Raw genomic sequence first — 18453 nt, forward strand, 5'->3', positions numbered from 1 at the left:
AATATCAAAGAGTGACCTCAAAGAAATTGCTTCGATTGAGGCTTCAATGCGTGACTGGTTAACACAATTTGGTTTAGTAGAGTCTGATTATTAACCAATAAGATGACCCTTTTAAAGTTTTTTGTTCAAACCAAATGAGTAAATTTTGGGAATGGCCTTTTCACCCTTCCAAAAATTTCCCACATTTTTCAATAGTCTTCAATCGTAGCCTACGCCAGAGAAAAATAGGTTTCAGATATGAAAATGTACATGGATGTGGCTCTTCTACTTTTAGATTCATGCTTAAATAAATCAAGTTTGAGATTATACGATCAAAACGATTGCAAAATGCCTACATATGATTTTTCAATGTAACCAGACTAGGAAGATGATTTTACATTGACGAGCGCTTTATTTCGTGTTCAAAATTCTTTCAAATGAGAAAACTACTGTCTTCTTGGAAACATTATCATTGAAACTCTTGCCTGCAATTGACAAATTATTTGCTAATTCCATGGCATTCGCTTTTTCCACGAAAAGAATCTCTCCGCCACAAAATTATAGCTTGAAGTGGACATCTAACTGGTAATCTTGTTAGCAAATCTCATTTTATGCTTAACCTGCAAATGCATTCTTCCAGCAAGCAATTTGTGATTCGGCCTTTGCTAAAGAATAGCACGATGTGAAAGCTCGCCAAGGCCTAATGCACCATATGAGAAGAGGTCACCTCACATCCAGAATCCTTTGAAGAGTACTAACAACACAAACGCCAACAGGATAGAACTTCAGGATGACTTTCCATAATGACAAAGCTCATTCCTGCTCGCATCTCCATCCCATGGTGTTTGGGGACTTTCTCTGAGTTAAATAAATTGCAGCTTGAATCTACACAAGACGAATAGCACTGACTATAATCATCAGTAATGAAAAAAACCAAGATACGTAGCATCACAATTTACCCCATCAAAGATAAGGTACAAATGCATAAACATCATTTCCACCAGTTGGACCACAATGAACAGACGCTTCATTAGCTGGCTGATGAAATAGAAAAGAACAGACTTGGAGAAGTAAGCAATTAGCAATACTTCCCTTGTTTGTGTTTAGGAACAGAATTGATGCTAACGGAATGATGTTGAAAAGGTGTGAGTGCCTAAACTACAGAACAGAGAGATGTATTTGTTACTTGGGTATTTCACAATATCCTATTAGCAAAATCAGCAATAGCGGATAGTTTGCAAGGAGGTCAATTTCAACTTTACAAATCCAATGCCACATACACATGAGAGGTGAGCCTATCAAATCAGAAACCTACATGAGAATATTTACGAGATATTATCACACTAATAAACTGATAGAAATGAAGGAGATTGTCATCATGCATACTTGCGTACTAATTTCAGGTGAAATTACATAGCTCATATAGTCTAAGCACACAAGTAAGTCTTTCATGGTACAACTAGCACTGCATACCTCTCCCTTCAGAGCCTCAGCGAGTTGAGGAGTGATATATTTAGAATGCAACTTTATCAAACAACTCTGCAACATGGTAACATACAAAAAGTCAGCAGCTACGTGTTTGATTAACAGAGAGATAGAACCTAATGAGCATACAGAAAGCATAGTTAATTGAAAAAAATACATTTACAATCGTTCAGGTACGTACTGTTGAGACATGATCAAGTGTTCGAATATTCACAAGCATCAAAACTTCCTCAGGACACTCCAGTTGGCCCCAGAGCGTCTTCAAGGTTGGCACAGAAAATGGTCCTCAGCTGTTGTTATGGAATTTGAAGTTCCTCAGCCAAGTTAGAACTAGTAATCATGTTAACAAATCTCATTTTATGCTTCAATTCACATATAGAACCACCTGCACATGCAGTCTTCCTGAAAGTGATTTGTCATTCAGCCTTTGCCAAAGGAGAGGACAATGCCAAAGGTTGCACAGGACTAAAACACCACATGAGAAGAGGTTGCTTTATATCAAGAATCCTTTGAAGAGTATTAACAACACAGAGCACATGATAAACGCCATTAGCAAGGAATTTCAGGATGCATTTCCATAATGACATAGCTCATTCCTGCAGTGTTTTGGGACTTTCTCCGGGTTTCATGGAATGCAGCTTCAATCTACACAAGGAAGATAGCACTGACTAATTATCAATAAATGAAGATATCCGAGATCCTAGCATCACAATTTACACCATGAGAGATAAGGTATAGTTGCGTAAACATCATTGACACCAATTGCAGTTAGACGACAATGAACAGAGACTTCATTAGCTGGCCGATGAAAAAGAAACCAATAGGCTCAAAAGAAGTAAGCAATTAGCAACACTTTCCCTGTTTGTGTTTAGGAACAGAATTGAAGTTAATAAAATTATGTTGAAAAGGTGAAGTGCCTAAACTATAGAACAGAAAGATGTATTTGCTACTTGGTTATTTTGTAAGATCCAATTAGCAAAATCAGCAATACATGATAGTTTGTGAGGAGGTCAATTTCAACTTTACAAATCCAATGCCGCATACATGAGAGCTGAGCCTATCAAATCAGAAACCTATCTGAGAACATTTAGAGGATAGTATCACACTAGTAAACTGACAGGAATGAGGAAATTGTCATCATGCATACTTGTGTCCTAATTTCAAGTGAAATTCCACAGCTCATAGAGTATCAGCACACAAGTTAGTCTTTCATGGTACAACTAGCAGTGCATACCTCCCCCTTCAGAGCCTCATCAAGTTCAGGAGTGATATCATTAGAATGCAACTGTATCAAGCAACTCTGCATCAGGGTAACATATAAAAAGTCAGAAGCTATGTGTTTGATTAATGGAGAGGTAGAACCTAATGAGCATACATAAAGCCTATTTAATTAAAATAAGTACATTTACAATCGTTCAGGTATGTGTTGTTGAGACAAGATCAAATGTTTGAACATTCACACAAATCAAACCTTCCTTTGGACACTCCAGTTGCCCCTAGAACATCTTCAAGGTTGGCACACAAGATGGTCCTCAGCTGTTGCTGATGCTTCCTCCGCAAAATCCCTTTTCTTCATTTTGATTGGTCTCAAGTATGGAATTTGAAGTTCCTCAGCCAAGCTAGCCACACCCAAATCAGATGATAAAACAATTCCACGGCAGCAATAGGATCAAATGCGATGCAAACCAATTAGCAAATTCTTGAGCCCCTCATCCCAGCTTGTTTCACAGACCGGGCAAAAATTGTCTAATTATGCAAAAGGTCATCGACATGGTTGACTGAATTGAAGTCCCAAAGTAAGTCTTGATCATTGCATAGACCAACCAAACCTGTCATAGAAGCAGCACAAGTTTACCTTGCTTGATAATATTTCAAAACAATAGTATGACTACTGGTAATGTTAAGGGGGTCTACATTCATATATGAGAGACTAGCCAAAACAACTTTCAACATTTTCTTTGTCACCAAACAGAAACACTTGAACCTTGAATTTTATTTTATCTCAGTTCATCATATTCCAAGAAGCAATGCTCTTCTTAGAAGGTTAATGAGGGACATCAAGAGAACAATAAGAAACTTGACGGGGGTTTCGTTCATCACAGAAAATCAAAAGGTGTTTGTCCCAAACAGGATATCTGCCATTAGTCAAATTTGACATACAAAAGAACTTACAAAGGAACTCAAAATGGCCAAGGATTTTTTTCAAAGAAAATATGAACATTGGACATTGGGAAATTCTGGGTGTAGTATACAATAACAAGTAGTAGAAGTTCATCAGCCTCTAGATGAAAATCTCAAATCCCAGGTTTTCGATAAGGGAAATGTTAATTACTGGGTAATTTTTATCTTTGTTGGTATTTATATTCTTGCCTTGCAAGCTGCTATATGTTTGCAGTCTACAGAAGCTGGCAACGGAAGAATAAACAAAAAACATTGCTATAACGTAATCAACAGCAATTATAGAGAGGCAAATCCGGAGTTTCCAAAATCAATCAAATAGATACCCATTGTAGAGCAAATCATTCTAAAAATTTCTTTTCGCTCATGCCGGCATTTCAAGGATGAAGAATCTTACTATGCCTTCTATTGGGTCTACATTTTGATCTTGGCTGAAACATCACGTCAGCTTCTGGCCAACTCCCCCACTCCTTCAATAATGTAAGACTAGCAATTTAGACCCTGTCATGGAAAGCCTTCTTGTCAGAAGAAGATGGTGATGTAAAGTTGGTCATGGATCTCAGAAGAAAAATGATTGTTCATTGCTTATTTACCTTTGTTGAAGAAACATTACTCCTCTCACTGTTGTAATATGGGTGTAAGATTTATTACATCATTATCACCGCAAGATAATGTTTCCAAAGAGAACTAAAACTTAAACTAGGGACGTAGTTCATAATTTCTATTGACGTGCGTTCTAGATAAGTTAGGTATTGCTTCCAATGAGTCACAACCAGAAATATCCAAATAAGTTAAATTCAACATTTCAAGTCCCGAAGCTGAGCAAGTTTCTTGCAGTCTCGAACTATTAGAGATCGTAGCTTCTCAAATCCTGTCAAATTTGGCAAAGTCTCCATTGATTTGCATCCTGTAAAATCCAACTCTTCTAAGAACTTCGCACCGTCAGGACCTTCAATTTCAACTAGATTGGGAAGCCTTGAATGTCTTCAAACGCTTGCATTCATATAAAACTAAGTTAAGTATTGCTTCCAATGAGTCACAACCAGAAATATCCAAATAAGTTAAATTCGACATTTCAAGTCCCCGAAGCTGAGCAAGTTTCTTGCAGTCTCGAACTATTAGAGATCGTAACTTCTCACATCCCGTCAAATCCGGCAAAGTCTCCATTGATTTGCATCCTGTAAAATCCAACACTTCTAAGTCAACTAGATTGCAAATGCTTGCACCATATAAACTAATAATTGCTCTAATGAGTCACAACCAGAAATATCCAAATAAATTTCAAGTCCCCGGTGAGCAAGTTTCTTGCAGTCTCGAACTATTAGAGATCGTAAGGTTCTCACATCCCGTCAAATCCGGCAAAGTCTCCATTGATTTGCATCCTGTAAAATCCAACTCTTCTAAGGACTTTGCACCATCAAGACCTTGAATTTCAACTCAATTTCTTCACTTGCATTCATATAAAAATAATTTAGGTATTGCTTCCAATGAGTCACAACCAGAAATATCCAAATAAGTTAAATTCAACATTTCAAGTCCCCGAAGGTGAGCAAGTTTCTTGAGAACTATTAGAAGTTTCTTGCAAAGTCTCATTGATTTGCACTCCAACACTTCTTAGAGATTGTCGCACCCTTAAGCCTTGAATTTCTTCAAATGAGCAAGTTTCTTGTAGTCTCGAACTATTAGAGATCGCTTCCGGCAAAGTCAATTTGCATCCTGTAAAATCAACATTTCTAAGAAGGACTTCACACCGTCAAGACCTTGAATTTCAACTAGACCCGAAGCCTCGAATGTGTTCTTGCATTCACATAAAAATAAGTTAGGTTTTGCTTCCAATGAGTCACAAAGAAATATCCATTGATTTTCCCCGAAGGTGAGCAAGTTTCAATCTTGAACTATTAGAGATCGTAACTTCTCACATCCCGTCAAATCCGGCAAAGTCTCCATTGATTTGCATCCTGTAAGATCCAACATTTCTAAGAACTTCGCACCGTCAAGACCTTGAATTTCAACTAGATTGCCGCACCCAGAAGCCTTGAATGTCTTCAAACGCTTGCATTCATATAAAAATAATTTAGGTATTGCTTCCAATGAGTCACAACCAGAAATATCCAAATAAGTTAAATTCAACATTTCAAATCCCCGAAGCTGAGTAAGTTTCTTGCAGTCTCGAACCATTAGAGATCGTAGCTTCTCAAATCCTGTCAAATCTGGCAAAGTCTCCATTGATTTGCATCCTGTAAAATCCAACTCTTCTAAGAACTTCGCACCATCAAGACCTTGAATTTCAACTAGATTGCCGCACCCAGAAGCCTTGAATTTCTTCAAACACTTGCATTCATATAAAAATAAGTTAGGTATTGCTTCCAATGAGTCACAACCAGAAATATCCAAATAAGTTAAATTCAACATTTCAAGTCCCCGAAGGTGAGCAAGTTTCTTGCAATCTTGAACTCTTAGAGATCGTAACTTCTCACATCCCGTCAAATCTGGCAAAGTCTCCATTGATTTGCATCCTGTAAAATCCAACTCTTCTAAGGACTTTGCACCATCAAGACCTTGAATTTCAATTAGATTGCCGCACCCAGAAGCCTTGAATTTCTTCAAACACTTGCAAAAATATAAAAATATGACCTCCAAGGACTCCAAATTATCACAGCCCTTAATTTCAACTAGGCTATCGCAATGCTCAATGCGTAATCGTTTCAGATGAATAAATCTTGAAAGGCCCAATGTTTTAATGGAACTGCACTTTTTTATTGAAAGCTCTTCCGAGTGTGTGAGTCCTTCGAGCAAAAGCGATGTCAACTTATCCCACTCCTCCAAACAGAGTTTCAATGGTATTGAGGAAAGCTCGCGGACGTCTTCAAGTAAATGGCGTACCTCAAGATCGAGTTTTCTAGGTGGATGAGGCGAAGGAGCTGTGGCAGTCCAAGACTCTGACAAGTAACCGATAGACATGTTAAGCCCAGAAGGAAGCTGGCAGCAAGCAGGACTTACAGCCCCTTAGGAGCTCCTAACAGCCCCTTAGGTCAAGGCTTTGGAGAGAAGAAGGAAGAAGAGGTCAAGGCTTTGGAGAGAAGGAGCTCCTACGATCTCCCATAGGTAAGGCTTTGGAGAGAAGAAAGATTCCGGACGCTTTCTGGCAGGTCAGATATCGGTGTGAAATTGAGATAGATAGTCTCGAGGGAAGGCAAGTCACCGATTTCACTTGGAATTGCCCCTTTCAAACTACTGCACAAGATGAGATTTAGAATCTTCAGATTTTTCAACCCTCCAATAGCATTGGGAAGCTTTTCGATCGCACAAGTATTCAAGTTAAGATATTGCAAATTCTGTAAATCCCCAATTGAGCTGGGGATTTCTCTCAGTGACTCACATTCGAAGGCACTCAGTGTCTTCAATTTCCTCAAAGAACCAATAGACGAAGGAATTGCTGTAATACCAGATTGATCTAAAAGAAGTTCTTCTAAATCTTTTAATCCACCCACCTCCTCTGGTAGCTCCTTGAGACCTCTACAGAAACACAAGTCCAAGGTAACGAGGCTTGTGAGTTTGCCAATAGAAGGGTGGAGATGCTCCAATCCATAACAATGGCTCAATAGGAGAATTTTCAACTGCGTGAAAGTTGAGAGTTCAGGAGTACATCTTAAATTAGGACAACCTCGAAGGTTGAGAACTTTAAGCTGCTTTGACGCCTAATACAAAAGGAGAATAATCCGTCAAATGAGGAGTTGATTGGCTAAACAAAAAACAAACCTCAAGATCGCAGAGAGGATGTATTCTTTTCCCAATCTTACCATGAATGAATTCCATCCTTCCCAATTCTCTGTGATTCCTTCCCAATCCTCTTCACCCTCCCCCATAAGTCCAGCACCGATAATTTTGGCAAATGCAAGTTGATTGTCGAAAGAGACGCATCGTTTCCAGGATTGCCCCACTCAAGCCATCTCACTTCAGAAAACTTGGAATCTCCGCTAGAAGCTGCCCCCAAAAAGTCGTGGAACCAGGGGCGTCTCTGCAAGTTTTTTCACTTTTTAGTTTTTGCTTTTTTTAAATCTTGAATTTGCACGATTACCTTTTTATCCTTCCCCTATACATGTATGGATATGTAAACTCACATTTATTTTTTTTTTTTTACGACCTTTTGAAAGTTAAACAAATGACGCAAAGATAAAGAAAAAAATAATTATTGCTTTAAAACAACTAAGGCAAATGCACCTCAATGTTTTATCTCTTGCTTCTTCTTCTTTTTCAAAATTTTGTAGCGCATGGATTTTCACTTTCATTTAAGAAGAAATACATAAAACTAGTTTACAACGTACAAATGTTTACTTGTAAATTTTTAAATGACTTATGTATAATTTTTAAAAGAATTTGTTAAAGAGTGTCGACGGGCCACCTGTAAGTAGCTAAGGAAGCACCCTATTTTCATTTCATTAGTTAAATGTAATAATGTGGAAGAGAAAAAAAAAGGGGGGAATTTTTAATATATTCAGATATATAGAAAAGTTTACGTGGAGGGAAATTAAAAGAAATCAAATATGATATGCATTATCAAAATAGATATAGAAAATTAAAAGAAATATCCTTATCTCTAGAAGGTATCTAAATATCTTTAACGTCATTAACTATTTGCGTGGAGTGTTTACTCATTTCTTTGACAATCGAAACGTTTTTTTTTTTTTTTTGGGTAAAGTTTGTTTAAAAAGTGACGTGGCGACATTGGTTAGTAGTTTTGACCAGGATTGAAAAAAATAAGTCGCTTTCAGAATAACTAGAAAATGAACCGATTAACTAAAAAGTGCCGTGGTAACATTGTTTAATCATCATACGTTGGTTTCCATAAGAATAGCATCGTTTCTTTTTCCATCTTATAAATAAATAAAAACATATTGTTTAACTTTCCTGCTAAAACAGATCATTTAATTAGTTGCAGACGGGAAAGAAATTTCCTTATGGCTTTATTTGACTTTTATAATAATACCTATATTTTCCCCCAAAAGTTTAATTGGTTAGAAATTCACTTTTATGGTTAGACACGTTTGTCGTTATATCTGCTTTAAATATTAACCAGTGAAATGCAATGGGTATAAATTCTCTTAAGTCTATTTGTCTGAAAAGTAGCTAAATTGTTGTAATCATATCCCACACTATCTTTAATAATTTTCGCTTGTATATCGATCTATACTATGTATTACATTAAAAAAATCTACTGTATGGAAAGGGGATTTCAAACCTCAAACTTTCGTCAAAAGTTTCCACACAATTCGCATATATCTCACCAAAATGAACTAAAGAAATAGGATATAACAAAATAGGCATAATCATATTTGAAATAGTCAAGACAATTGGAAATTAGTCCCACAAGCATTTCAATTTCCAAAGTTAAATCAAAATCTCTCAAATCGTACAATCATTTCATTTTTTTTCGACACTATTTATCATCTTTCAGCATTTTTGTCCATTCAAAACAGAATTGACCTTTCTTTTTCATTGTTCCAAACACCTGTATGGTGTGGTTTTTTTGCTAATGCTAAGAAGTTATTGGATCAACAAAAGAGTGTGATATTAAATCATAGGAACGAACTATTTGAAATTATATCAAGAATATAAGGCTGCTTTGTTTGCCCAACATCCCTTGGTCAATTTCTAGGGTTAATTCCTTGCCGTTGATCAGCCATGAAACTGTAAAGCTTTTCAAATGGACAATATATAATAAAATGACATGAACATTGACAATTTAAGTTAAAGATAAAACATAGTTGAAAAATTTGCTTCATGCTGAAAATCATATATAATGAATACAAGGTTATGGATATAATAATAAGCATGACATTTCCTCCGATTAGTCAAGTTTTCTTTTTTTTTATCTTAAAAATAGTCAAGTTAGTCTAGTGAATTTTGGCACAAAAGAGGCATTGTCCCAAAAGATATAAATAATATAAAACAACTTATAGCAGATAGAAATGTCTGTTATAAGGAAATCCACTCTTTCTTATACACCTAACCTAATCCATGAAATGAGCAAGGTCAATGCGATAAATCCTTAAAAAACAGTAAGATTTTCTTGTATATATTTTTAAGGAGATTTTTGCTATCTATTAAGAGGAAATAAGAATGAAAAGAGATAGATCTGGGACGGTATCTTCCAAATCAAAATGGAGAAAAAAAATATCAAACATTCGATTCCTAAATCACAAGAGCACCACAATACATTTGGCCGTACTAGAAAGCAAACATATGTGATAAGTGTGAATTTTTTTCCAATCTTATTGCTTTGAATTAATTATCGGTTATTATACTATCTCTTTTTTTTTTTTTAACCAGGAAATCTTCATTTATTTGATCTATGATGTTTATACTTCATCTTCATTCATAATTATAGTCCTTCTAATTATCAATATTTTCAAATAGATATGACAATTGCATGCTTTAAGTAAATGAGATTTATAGTCTAAAATTGTAGTTAAAGGATCTTAAATTGATTGCCAAACAAATTTTTACATATGTAATTTATATCAAGGAAATTGAATCAATGATATAACTTTTTCATCCTTGCCATACTCATGATTTATTTAGTGTCACAATTAATCTACGATGTACATAAATGGATGTTTAAATAGATTTTTTTCCTAGAAAGTAAGAGCATCTTTTCATGCTCAATGAAATATTAGAATAGATCAGATTAAATATATTAAATAAGAGGGAAAAAAAAAAAAAAAAGAGTGCCATATTTTACCTCTGGATGTCTTACTACTCTTGGGACTCCCTCATAGTTGTCGTCCCATGGTCCACTACATTTCTCAAGCGGTTGTCCTTGGCAAAAAATGCTCCTTCCAAGATCTCTCAATTGATCATGCACCATAAATTCACCATCATCTCCAATTTTAATTAAGCACCTCAACTTCAACTCTTCAATTCCTTGATTTGGATAAAACCCACAATCCTCCCACATGTACATGGCGAATCGTGCAACTTCACCGTCATCTATGCCAATAAAGAAACAAACAATATCGAGAAAAATCTGCTGATGTCCATCTTCTAATGCATCATAGCTTATTCGCAATATTTTTTGGACGTCTCTATGTGGTTGGTTTTTTAATTGCTTCCGCACATCTTCCCATACTTTTCGATTCGTTTTTTTATACAAGTATGAACCTACGACCTTAAGTGCCAAGGGAAGCCCACCCATGGTGGATACAATATCACGAGATAGACCCTCAAAGTCCTTCGAAGAATGGTCCATGTAAAATGCATGTCTATTAAACAAAAGCAAAGCATGCTCTTGATCCAATTCATTCAAATCATACTTGTGTACATTGAATTTAGATTGATCAAGAATGGCTTCATATCTGGTTGTAACAATAATAATACTTCCCGCCATAAACCAATTACGTTCTCTAGCCAAAGCATTTAATTGATCCTTGTGATCTATATCATCTAGAAGAATGAGAACTTTTTTTCCTTTGAATCCAGATTTTATCCTACTAATTCCTTCATCAACATTTGAAGGTTCGATTTGCAGAATATCCTTAATTAGTTGCTTTTGTAAATAAGCAATATTATTGTGGCGAGCTGTTTCTCGAATATCTGCAAGGAAGCTACGATGCACAAAGTCATTCGACAGCTGGTTATAGATTACCTTGGCAAGAGTCGTTTTTCCAATCCCACCCATGCCATATATTCCAATCATTCGAGCATCAGTGGTAGGAGTGTCTACCCATTTCATGATTCTATTCACATGATCACCAATTCCAACTAAGTGCTTAGTAACATCAAGCTGAAAATCTTGTCGCAATTTGCTCAGAACATTTTCGATAACTTTTTTCACTAGTTCTCCTTCATGCCTGTCCAACAAAAAGCTCATTGATAATTTCGTGATTATACTTAATCTCATCAAAAGGCACCAACAGACATGTGAAGAATGGATGGGACCAATTAACATGCAAGAAGTTTTGGTTTTACAAATAACAATGGGGGATGATGGCCAGTGGTCATTTCATTTTTTCTTCTCTCTTTTGCTAGATGGATCTTGTTGAAAGAAAATAAGGCGGTGCACCTGGCTCGTTAAGAGTCTTTAGAAGTGTAATGTTTGTTACAAGGCTTAAGATTGCTGCTAGTTAAATCATAGGAGGCCAATTTTGTTTTAATTAAAGAAGTTTAGGAGAAAAGTAGGTTACTCCGCTCTAAGGCCAGGGCATCTCACATGCCAAAATTGAGGACTTATAGTTGATTTACAAATCGCTACCAATGGGGTCTACTGACAGTGGAAATCAAACCTAGACATGGTAAATGTGAAGTGTCCGGTCCTTTTCACCTGAGCCAACTTCCATTCGCATGAGGAGGTCTATTTTATCTGGTGGTGATAAAGCTTTGAAATACTGAGCATTCGAGTCCTTTCTAAGCGTATTGTTTGGTGATTGACACTATTGGCCGGAGGGGTTGTCATTTCTTTGATTTTTGCTCTGTTGGAGACAACTGTAATTCATCTGTTTGGCATGAACAAGAAAATTTACAGGATAATTACTAAAAAAATTAAATTTATTATAATTGTGTTAATTCAGTCTTTAATTTTTTTTATGGCCAATTTAGTCCTACACATTTTGAAAATATGCTAATGTAGTCCATCGGCCAACTTTGGCTAAAATCACTAACATGGACACAGGCTGTTCTACAAGGCACCGTCGATATCGACATGGAGTATTTTTATAATTTTTTATAATTTTTTTCTGAATTTTGTTGAATTTGCTTATATTTTTTGTTTTTCTTTCTTTCTTTCTTTTTTTCCTTCTTCTTCTACGGTCACCGGCCATAGATGAGGGCTGCCTCGCCATGAGGGCTGACCTCGCCAGAATCTGGTCCTTCTAGTGGGTCCTATAGAGAATCGCAAGGAGGAGAGACCGAGAGTTTTTCCAACAAGAGAGGGCCGTCGTTGGGTCAGATGAGGAGGTTCGCCAGCAGCCAGAACGTGCTGGCGAACTTCGACTGGACGGCGCAGGTGGCGCCGGTGGATGCAACGGAGCAGAGGAACTGTTACTTTGACGACAAAGACAGAGACAAAGAAGAGCGAGATGACGACGACGGCGACGAAGTGGTGATTCCATTTTCGTCCCCCATTTTGGTAGGTGGAGTGGAGTCGAAGGCGAAGAAGGAAGTGAATCTGTGGAAGAGAAGGACAATGCTCACCCTCAACCACTTCGCTTGCGACATCCCCATTATTCTGCAAATGTAATCGTGTTCTCGAATGATTGTGTTCCTGGATTCCCGATTTCTGATGTTCTTCCTTCTTTTTTTAGGGTTATTAGTTTGTGTTGGCCTGACCTCTTTAGAAGGACCAGATTCCGGCGAGGTTGGCCCTTGACAGGGAGGGCGAGCCTCACCAACCCTAGTATGTGGCCTGTTGCCGGCCATCAAGGAGGCCGGCAGTGGAAGAGAAAAAAAAGAAAGAAAAAAAGAAAAACTAAAATTTCAGAAAAAATAATAAAAAATTATTTTGGTTAACAATTTTCAGTTGAAATGATTAAAATGACTAATTGGCAAAAGATGGTCTAGAATTAATTTGACTGAATAAAATAGGTTTAATAATATAATAGATTTAAGATTTTTTTGGTAATTTCCCCAAAAACTTACTTATCAAAAAAGAGAAGTTTAGGTAGAAGCAAAGTACCCGTCAGCAACTTTCTCGAGACTCCCATCCCTGTAAATGACTCACTTCTTCGAGTGCTTCCTGCACTTTCTGGATGTCCTCCTCATCAAAATACTTCTTACATGTATGAAAGGCCTTCTTACCAAAGTTTCCTTTTAGATGCCCCACATCCGATGGGTCCACTTTATAAAAGATGGGCAAAACTGTGTGTGATGGGCTCTTCGCACGATCCATGATATGAATAAGCTCGCGGAGGCACCATTTGCTTGAAGCATAATTTTCGGAGATGATGAGAATCGAAATCTTAGACCGAGCGATGGCATTCGAGAATTTGTGGACCGAATTCCTCGCCAATTTGGATGCTCTTATCATCCTTGAACACAAAAACTGGTGCAATCCCTACCTTGACTAGACTGTGATAGAGGTGATCGGTGAATCCCTTGCGGGTATCTGACCCTCTAAAGCTCAAGAACACATCATAATGATCATTACGTATTCCTTCGAGTGTTGGAGAGATTTTCGAAGGTGTGGATGCTCTCTTCTTCTTGACAAGATAGAATGCAAGCATACTAAAAAGAATCGTCGCGGCAAGCCCCGGGAGAACGCCCCATTATTAAAGGGTGCATCCCTTCGTTTGTTTCAGTGTGACTCCGCCCTTTGTCGATGGCAATCTGAGAGGGAAAGTTGGAGAGAAAGATGCTCTCCTGCTGCATAAAAAGGATTGATAATTAGTCTCTATGAAGTATGAACAAGTATGAACATGAAATCTTTTACCAAGCAAGAAAAATAAACATGAAATTATTAATTAATTATTATTTGATTGACTAGGAGCAGTCGCTGATGCTTTTAATCCTTGCTTTATCTTCTTTTGGATATCATCCTCTAGTCAAGTCAATCTTGCCGGCTTTGGTCCCCTAACGTATAACGCGTACATTAATTTCTTAATTGGGCTATAGAATAATGGAATCTATGTACAAGCATATTGCATTCGTTCAAAATTATACGTAGTGGTTCAGTTTTTACTTGATTATTGAAAATAAGATTTTGATAAATCATTTTTTGTCAAAGAATTTGATAAATCATTTAAAAGCTGATAATTGAGCTGAGACAAAATTGGAAATGTGGGGAAGGCGTGAAGAAAGGACCTAGCTAGTAATTATGAATGTGATTTTAAATTTAATTTGGCCATAGATTTCTCCTCCTGCACAGCACAAAGCCTTCCTTCTCCTTGTAAAATAGAGATATAATTTGTTAGACGGCACCAAACGGAGAAGCGGATGCTCCCTCAGTGCTCTCTTTTTATGCACTCTTTTCTTTCTTCATGTTAGTCTGAACAATTAGAAATTAGGTACTTATTCAATGGAAGAAAAAGAAGATAAAAAAAAGGTCTCCAGATTCAAGCGAAATGTGGCAATTAATAGAGTCTAGCGTGCTTGCAGACCTACTCGTTCTAGTTCAAAAAGAGATCAGTACTGAATTACGATGCAACTAACAATCATGTAGTAAGGCCATCATAGGATTAGCCACATCTAAAGTCGAAAATAAAGGCTTTCTTTTTTCACCGAAGTCAAATCTGAGCTAAGGTACCTCGTTAACAGGCAACAACGATTCCAAAAGAGAGAATAAAAGACACCCTCCTCAGCTATTCAGCAGCCACCCCACATCCCCAGTAGACAAAAAGGGCCAGAAGACACTAGTTCAGCCTATTATTTCAATAATAAAGTGATGAATCAATAGAAATGACATGGTAGTAAGAGATGAAAAAGTGATTACCTTCCGCGAGCTAAGATACGAAGAGAGGCGCGAGACCGGTGAGAGAAGACCCTAAGCAAGCCTGGGCAGGAACTTTCAAGGGGGAAAAAGAACAGAGAAAGCGAGTGAGGACTGACCAGTGGACGACAGTCTCAAATTGTTTGCAAGAGAGAGGCCGAATGCGAAAGATAAAGTGAGCAAGAGAGAGAGAGAGAGAGAGAGAGAGAGAGAGAGCGGGGGATCAATCAGTAGTAGACGACAGTCTTGAATTATTATTGACCGACCGGTAGACGATAGGTTGATTGACTGGTAGCAATAAAAATTCTTTTCAGATGGCAAGCAAAGTCAAGCCACACAATTTGGACCAGAGTACAGAATGACCACTTCCATTCATATCCACTTAAAAACCATTTTGTTAAATAGATAAATGTGGCTCTAACCAGCTTGTAAATCTTCCATTATATTATTATCAAAGACGTTCTTACTCCTGTAGGTGCTGCATTTTCCTCCCACCATAAAGATGCATAAATCATATTGTCAAATCCATTGTAGGTCAATAATTTCCTACGCTAAATATACGTAAAAGTCATGTCTTTGCTGTAAGCAATAAAATCGCATGAAAAGCACATTTTATGACAAGTTTCTCTAATTCAATCCACAAAGATAAAGTCCACCTAAAAATTGTCCACATAATAAATACGTGCAAGTGCATTGAAACCAGCAGCTTTGCTCACTTTCAAGTTTTCCATTGTAACCAGCACCAAAAAAAAAAAAAAAAAAAAAAGGTACAATGGTGAATTTTTCATAATTGGAAAACATTTGAATTTTCTATCATTCTTCCAAAAATATGAAAATTGCCAATATAATGGGAAATGGTTTTGTGGACAACCAAAATTATCTAGTTGATATAATATGTTTAGATAAATTTTTTTTGTTGACAATTTTGATCCGTAACCTATGAAAGGTTTTGTGCATTATTGAAGAGAAAAGACTAGCATGATCGATATTTGGAAAAATATTTTTAACAGTTTTCAAGAAAAAAGAATTATTTTTGCAAAAACTAAGTATTTTGGATGTTTTAGGCTTTAAGTAATTTTGGACAAGTAGGGTACGCATAGGGCTAATGGACCCAAAATCGGGTCTAGAAGGATATTTTGGTAATTTTCATTCCCAAGGGAGTTCAATCAACCATTAATGTTTAGAAAACAACATCAAGGATAAAGGCTGGCATGCGATTCCACTAGATTCAACCAGTCTAACCATACATAACCGATTAGTTTAATGGGAAGATTGTAGTAAGGAAATTAGCAATATATATGTAATGATGATTTTGGAAAAGTCAAGGGAACTTCATGAGTAATGTTTCGTATGCCTTAAAGGATATCGGGTGTTATGCAATGAGTAATAATCAAATGTATTTTTGTCCTATCAATTGTAATAGACTAGAGAATGAAAGTCGGGCTTACCTGGAGGAGTGATGCAGAGATGAAATTCTTGTAATGGGTTTTAGTGTTTGAGAAGAAGTTGCCTTGGACAGATCAAGTTGTGTTTGAGTCCCAAAAGACAGTACAATTTGAGGATCACCTTCACGCCTCAACTTGGAGCAATCAATACAAATATATCTCAGAACAAAAATGAGGATCTCAATGATTTATGGTGATTGGTGTTTCTCCTCTTCAAGCACAAGCATTTGGGACTTTATATAAAGCTGTACTTCTCTTGCCCCAGAGGAGACGCGAAATCTTGTGGTGGATGGCATTTCTTAGATGAGGCAATTGTACTTCTTTTGATTCTAACCTTTTTGACCAAGACCACCAAAACAATCCCTTCCTCGAAATTGGCAAGAAAACCCCTATAGACTTCACTTATTAATTATTTTTGTTATTGCATCCCACGGCCAAGCAAATCACAGTGGAAATTAAATTTTTTGACACAATGCTAGTCCTTAACAGCCACGGAATCATCTCCTTTTTTTGTCAAACGAAATTATCTCCTTTACTTGGGAACTTTTGCAAGGTGTTCATATTGAAAATTACTTCTTCTCTTGTCTTGAAAAGTGAGCCCAATGTGCTAGGGACACACACAATCTTACCATGGATTTGCACGTCCTCGATGAGAAAATTTACTTTTTTTACTGACTAACCCTCGCCTTTTGTTAGTTCTCTTTGTAATGGAATCACATGGCCGCACAAATCAAAGTGAAGATGGACAACATTTTGCTTTCCCTTCCTATTGAAATAAAAGCCTCTCACCACTGGAGGCATTGAAATGGTCAAAAATCTATTTGTTAACTCATATTTAGTGACCTGAATCATATATGGATTGGCTAAAATTGAAAGAATAGGTTGTTATGAATTTAAAGTAACAAGATTTTATTCAATATATAATATATTTTAATGAGTTTGAATCATGTCTATATGCAATTCATGTTAATAAAAAAAAGAAGAAGAGAAAAGTAATGATCTTTTCATTTGCTTTCACATGGCTCTTCTTAGGGGAACTCATGCTCGAGTGTGGTATGCCTCGACACGTGGAGCCCATTGTATGTGGCACAACAATTGCATGAGCTTTTTCTTCACTTGCCCATTGCTTTAATCAATGATTGAGTGACCCGTCATTCATTCCCTATTCATTATCGATTGTTTAATCTAGTGGGACTCATGTAGAACTTATATGGCTCCGGTCATTTTTAGTTTTCCAAATGTAATCTTTCCCACATGATATCATTTAGCTCCACATCTAGACGACGACATCAATTAGGGCCAATTCAGCCAAATCTCCTCTGTACTCTTAAGGACGTAAGGAATTAGATTGATATCGTGTGCTTAATATGACACACAAAATTTTATCTTAGGTATTTAGGGATCAAAGTTATGGTGAAAAATAAGGGAATGAAGAAAGCTGGGAAAATTATCAAAAAGTCCCTAAACCAATTGCATTTGTGCTAATTCAGTCCTAAACCTCTAAATTTGATCAATTTAGTCCTAAACCTTTTGATAATTTGTCAATATAGTCTATCCGGCCAATTTTGATGGGTTTAGGTTGCTTTGGATGGTGGTTTTTCTTGGTTATTAGCTGAATTGCATCCTAATGGGCGCTTAAATGTCAAAAATACTCTTCATCAGCTTATCACACCATATGATACAACTGTCACATGAAATATCTGTTATTCTACCACATCATTTCTCTCTCTCTCTCTCTCTCTCTCTCTCTCTCTCTCTCTGCCCCCACCACCATGAATTAATGTCACCATCCTACAGTCACTTGCCCAAACAACACCAACCATGCCCTCCACAACTTAGGCCCCATCTCTCTCTCTCTCTCTCTCTCTCTCTCTCTCTCTCTCTCTCTCTCTCTCCTTTGTCATGGCTAAACTCAAAATAGAGGCATCTTGCTCAAAGCTGCAATGA

At 36.9% G+C, this 18453-nt stretch overlaps 3 protein-coding genes and 2 long non-coding RNA genes across 12 annotated transcripts; 1 reads left to right on the forward strand and 4 right to left on the reverse strand.

The window, feature by feature from the left end:
• Window positions 1-246: 246 nt before the first annotated feature.
• On the reverse strand, window positions 247-4571 carry LOC108957115. Of its 8 annotated transcripts, none has more exons than XR_005553057.1 (8): window positions 4236-4571; window positions 4040-4143; window positions 2936-3293; window positions 2699-2764; window positions 1856-2109; window positions 1646-1754; window positions 1453-1518; window positions 247-864 (listed from the first exon to the last, which is right to left on the reverse strand). It is a non-coding gene; the product is annotated as an uncharacterized LOC108957115 (long non-coding RNA). The 8 variants fall into 8 exon arrangements; XR_005553051.1 differs by having other exon boundaries at window positions 1850-2109; XR_005553056.1 differs by having other exon boundaries at window positions 247-883; window positions 1850-2109.
• Window positions 4572-5526: 955 nt separating this feature from the next.
• LOC120286274 (putative adenylate cyclase regulatory protein) lies at window positions 5527-6603 on the reverse strand. Its single transcript, XM_039317909.1, has one exon. The coding sequence runs from the start codon at window positions 6601-6603 to the stop codon at window positions 5527-5529; it is 1077 nt and encodes a 358-aa protein (XP_039173843.1).
• A 142-nt stretch (window positions 6604-6745) lies between these two features.
• LOC108955720 (disease resistance protein RUN1-like) lies at window positions 6746-12245 on the reverse strand. The gene is made up of 3 exons (XM_039318227.1): window positions 10385-12245; window positions 7443-7660; window positions 6746-7340 (listed from the first exon to the last, which is right to left on the reverse strand). The coding sequence occupies exons 1-3, from the start codon at window positions 11588-11590 to the stop codon at window positions 7292-7294; spliced, it is 1473 nt and encodes a 490-aa protein (XP_039174161.1). The 5' UTR covers window positions 11591-12245; the 3' UTR covers window positions 6746-7291.
• Window positions 12246-12586: 341 nt separating this feature from the next.
• On the forward strand, window positions 12587-12877 carry LOC120296207 (uncharacterized protein At1g76070-like). Its single transcript, XM_039317910.1, has one exon. It carries the CDS (start codon window positions 12587-12589, stop codon window positions 12875-12877), a length of 291 nt encoding a protein of 96 aa, XP_039173844.1.
• A 652-nt stretch (window positions 12878-13529) lies between these two features.
• On the reverse strand, window positions 13530-15792 carry LOC104432455. The gene is made up of 2 exons (XR_005552869.1): window positions 15065-15792; window positions 13530-13998 (listed from the first exon to the last, which is right to left on the reverse strand). It is a non-coding gene; the product is annotated as an uncharacterized LOC104432455 (long non-coding RNA).
• Window positions 15793-18453: the final 2661 nt, after the last annotated feature.

This window comes from Eucalyptus grandis, chromosome 7 (genome assembly GCF_016545825.1).
Source record: "Eucalyptus grandis isolate ANBG69807.140 chromosome 7, ASM1654582v1, whole genome shotgun sequence".
NCBI lineage: Eukaryota > Viridiplantae > Streptophyta > Magnoliopsida > Myrtales > Myrtaceae > Eucalyptus > Eucalyptus grandis.

Excerpts from the sequence above, each read along its gene's own strand:
- LOC120286274 (XM_039317909.1), bottom strand. The coding sequence starts at position 6,603 with ATGTCTATCGGTTACTTGTCAGAGTCTTGGACTGCCACAGCTCCTTCG.
- LOC108955720 (XM_039318227.1), bottom strand. The coding sequence starts at position 11,590 with ATGTTAATTGGTCCCATCCATTCTTCACATGTCTGTTGGTGCCTTTTG. Across the intron at positions 7,661-10,384 it reads GAGTAGTAAGACATCCAGAG|AGACGCCCCTGGTTCCACGA; the intron begins GTAAAATATGGC and ends AAAAACTTGCAG. Across the intron at positions 7,341-7,442 it reads AAGGATGGAATTCATTCATG|GCGTCAAAGCAGCTTAAAGT; the intron begins GTAAGATTGGGA and ends CTTTTGTATTAG.
- LOC120296207 (XM_039317910.1), top strand. The coding sequence starts at position 12,587 with ATGAGGAGGTTCGCCAGCAGCCAGAACGTGCTGGCGAACTTCGACTGG.